Source organism: Magnolia sinica, chromosome 19 (assembly GCF_029962835.1).
Source record: "Magnolia sinica isolate HGM2019 chromosome 19, MsV1, whole genome shotgun sequence".
NCBI lineage: Eukaryota > Viridiplantae > Streptophyta > Magnoliopsida > Magnoliales > Magnoliaceae > Magnolia > Magnolia sinica.
The window spans coordinates 37136742-37140026 of NC_080591.1; the positions used below are offsets into that span (position 1 = coordinate 37136742).

The 3285-nt window shown below is 44.1% G+C and overlaps 1 protein-coding gene across 1 annotated transcript; it reads left to right on the forward strand.

Moving 5' to 3' along the window:
• Window positions 1–1236: 1236 nt before the first annotated feature.
• On the forward strand, window positions 1237–2316 carry LOC131234925 (peroxiredoxin-2E-2, chloroplastic). Its single transcript, XM_058231927.1, has one exon. The coding sequence runs from the start codon at window positions 1346–1348 to the stop codon at window positions 2039–2041; it is 696 nt and encodes a 231-aa protein (XP_058087910.1). The 5' UTR covers window positions 1237–1345; the 3' UTR covers window positions 2042–2316.
• Window positions 2317–3285: the final 969 nt, after the last annotated feature.

Sequence of the window (3285 nt, forward strand, 5' to 3'; positions counted from 1 at the left end):
GGTCATCTACGCCATCAGTCTGCATGCGGCTCATCATTTCTCTGAAAGTGTTTAAGTAATCCCATCCATGTAGATAGTGGGTCTCACTACATTTATCACTCTACACAAATACATATTCCATTAAATCATCAGAAAAGCCACACCATCGAAATTAATGGACAGCCAATGGACAGAATCGGTGTATAGGCTTCGAGTGTATAACAATTATATCAGAATTATTTCAGATTCATTAATATTCATCGTGGGGCCCACATTTTAGACGGTTCGGATTATCGTGAAAGATGGTGATGCATGGTAGCTAAATATGCAGCCAGATGTAGGTGAAGAATAAACTGCGTCAAACTTACGAACCGAGTCGCCAAACACCTGTTTTACGCAGCGCATAAGACACCCAACATCTACGGGGCCCAACATGTTAAATGAAATTTCAATCTGTCCATCAGGCGAGAAAAATTATTTGAACCGTACATACCAAAGATCATACCGATAGAAAACTCATATGGGACACACGAATAGAAACAATTTAAAATGTCTACTAAACCGCTAATCTCACTCAGTGTGGCCATCCTGAGTTATATATTATGCTGAATTCTCAATATTCACTTCATATTGATGATTTACATCTGATCAACGGTTTTGATGAAAGATGACACCATGGTAGCCTCAACGATAAACCTATGGTTAGCATCCCATCCCTACTTTTCCTGCAGTGTGGTCCATATATAAAGTGGATCTAGACGATTTTTTTCTCGTATGTATAGAATTAAGGATAGAACGTGATGGACTGAGTGGATTTTATATATACAAACATGGCCAGCCCCTACAGAGCTTGGGTGTTGTACGCGCTGTCTACAACAGGTGGTGTAGAGGATTTCGGCGTAGCGACAAATCTCTATCTCGGCGTTTTCCAGGATAAGAGGTTTTTCGGGATATTTTCAAATATGAGTTTTCCTCGGGATATTTTGACGAATATTTAAAAATATTTATTATCAATGACTAAATAAATTTTAAATTTATATGTATATAACAACATGTTACGTTTTACCACTTTTCGAGTTTATATCCCAAAAAAGATACGATATTTTAAAAGTAGGTAAATATTTTTGAAAATATCGTGATAACTTTGTTTGGTGTATTTTTCGCGATATTATCGCGATATTTGTCACAGTGGATTCAGGTCCGAAGCTCACGTGATTAACGACTCCCTCTCTCTCTCGTCTTCACCTTCCAAATTCCCATCAAATCCAAAAACTCCTGTTCCCAAGATAAGGGCATTTCTCTGATCAGGAAATCTCTCTCTCTCTCTCTCTCTCTCTCTCTCTCGCTCGCTCTCTTTCCAAACGCAATGGCATTCGCAGCCTCTCTCGCCACGAGGCTCGTGACTCCAGCGCCTCTCTCTTTCTCCTCCAACACCTCTCGCCTCTTCCTCAAATTCCCCTCCAGACCCCTCCTATTTACCACCCCTGCCACTCCCTCCCTCCGCTTCACTTCGCCCTCCAAACCCTCACGATTTACCTCCTCTGCCACGCCCTCTACCTCCACCATCACTGCCGCCATCTCTGTCGGCGACAAGCTGCCGGAATCCACCTTCTCCTACTTCGACGCCGCCGGCGAGCTCCAGACGGTCACCGTCTCCGACCTCACCGCCAAGAAGAAGGCGATCCTGTTTGCTGTTCCTGGCGCCTTCACGCCGACCTGCTCGCAGAAGCACCTCCCGGGCTTCGTCGAGCGGGCGGCCGACCTCCGGTCCAAGGGTGTGGACACGATCGCCTGCATCTCTGTCAACGATGCTTTTGTGATGCGTGCATGGAAGGAGGACCTCAAGATCGGCGATGAGGTCCTGCTGCTGTCCGATGGGAATGGGGACTTCACACGGGCGATTGGGGCCGAGCTCGATCTCAGCGACAAGCCAGTCGGCCTGGGCGTGCGGTCGCGCCGTTACGCAATGCTCGTCGATGATGGGGTTGTGAAAGTGCTGAATTTGGAGGAAGGAGGGGCGTTCACCACAAGCAGTGCTGAGGACATGCTCAAGGCACTCTGAAGGATTCCTTGATCAGGTTGGATTTCAGCGTCTCTTGAATTCCGATTTCAAATACGTTTTTTGATGTGTTTGGATTCAGATTTTATGAATTGAGTTTTGAAGTGTTATCTTCTATGTTTTGTTCTTTATCTTGTTTTGTTTAGTTATTTATATGCAATGGAAAAGAATGGAAAATGGAAGTAGAATCTGTACCAGAAGAATGCCTAAAGGGTACTTGTCCAAATGTCGAGTCGCTGGGTCGAGACGAATCAAAGTCATGAGTCTTCATTTGACCAGACTCGCTGTGTAATAGTTAAATAAAATATTTAAGATGGTTATGAATATTGAGGCCAAGTTCCCTATTTGTTCCGAACAGCGAACTACCCTGTTACAGAACTTGGTTGGTATATTTGGAGCCCATGGTCAGTCTATCCAAGCCATTTATCTGATGGGCTGCATCATGGATGGATCATTCCCAGAATATCCTCTCATTTGGTCAATTCTTAACCTCTCTGATGTTGTCATGCAAACACGTGGTTAAAAAGAAATGCATTAGCAGACCACATTCAGTGGTGGAAAGGCCAAAGATTTGAAGGCTAGGATCTTTCATTTTGGGAGGTTTTAAGGGAATCATCCATCCATGATGGGGACTGTCAGAACAATGGCTTGGATAGACCAATCAGGCAGACAAATAGGGAACTTGGCCTCCATGAATATTTAAAAGAGAAAGAATGTAGTCGTAGAGCTGCAGCTTGGGTTCTGGTTGACCCAACCCAAGTCCAAGTCGGTTTGTCAGGGTCCTCAGGTTACAGTAGGGTTGGAAAACTCCAATCTGATTTGAAATTGGGGTTGGGTTTGGGTTGAGCAAATTTAGGTCGAATTATATCAGGTTCGGAGTAATCAATTTAATCACATGTATTTGGGTTAGGTCGAGTTGGGTTGGTCTAGGATTGAGTATAGACGGTTCAGTTTCGGAACCTCGGGTGGTAATTTGGGTCGGGTTAGGTTGCGGGTTGGGCCTTCTTTAGGTTGGGTTGGGCTCAAGTTGAACCTCAACACTTGCCCAAGTCGTACCCCTGTCTAGTGGGCTAAATGTATGACACTATTAGATCAAATGACTTAGAAGATGCCACGTGGCAGGAAGATTTCAATTAAGACAAAGTTGAAAATAATTATGGTTGTTAAAATGATAAAATAGGCCGTTAAAAACAATAAAAAAGGTTGTTAATGGTCGACGACCAACGGCGGTCGTCAACTACCGACGA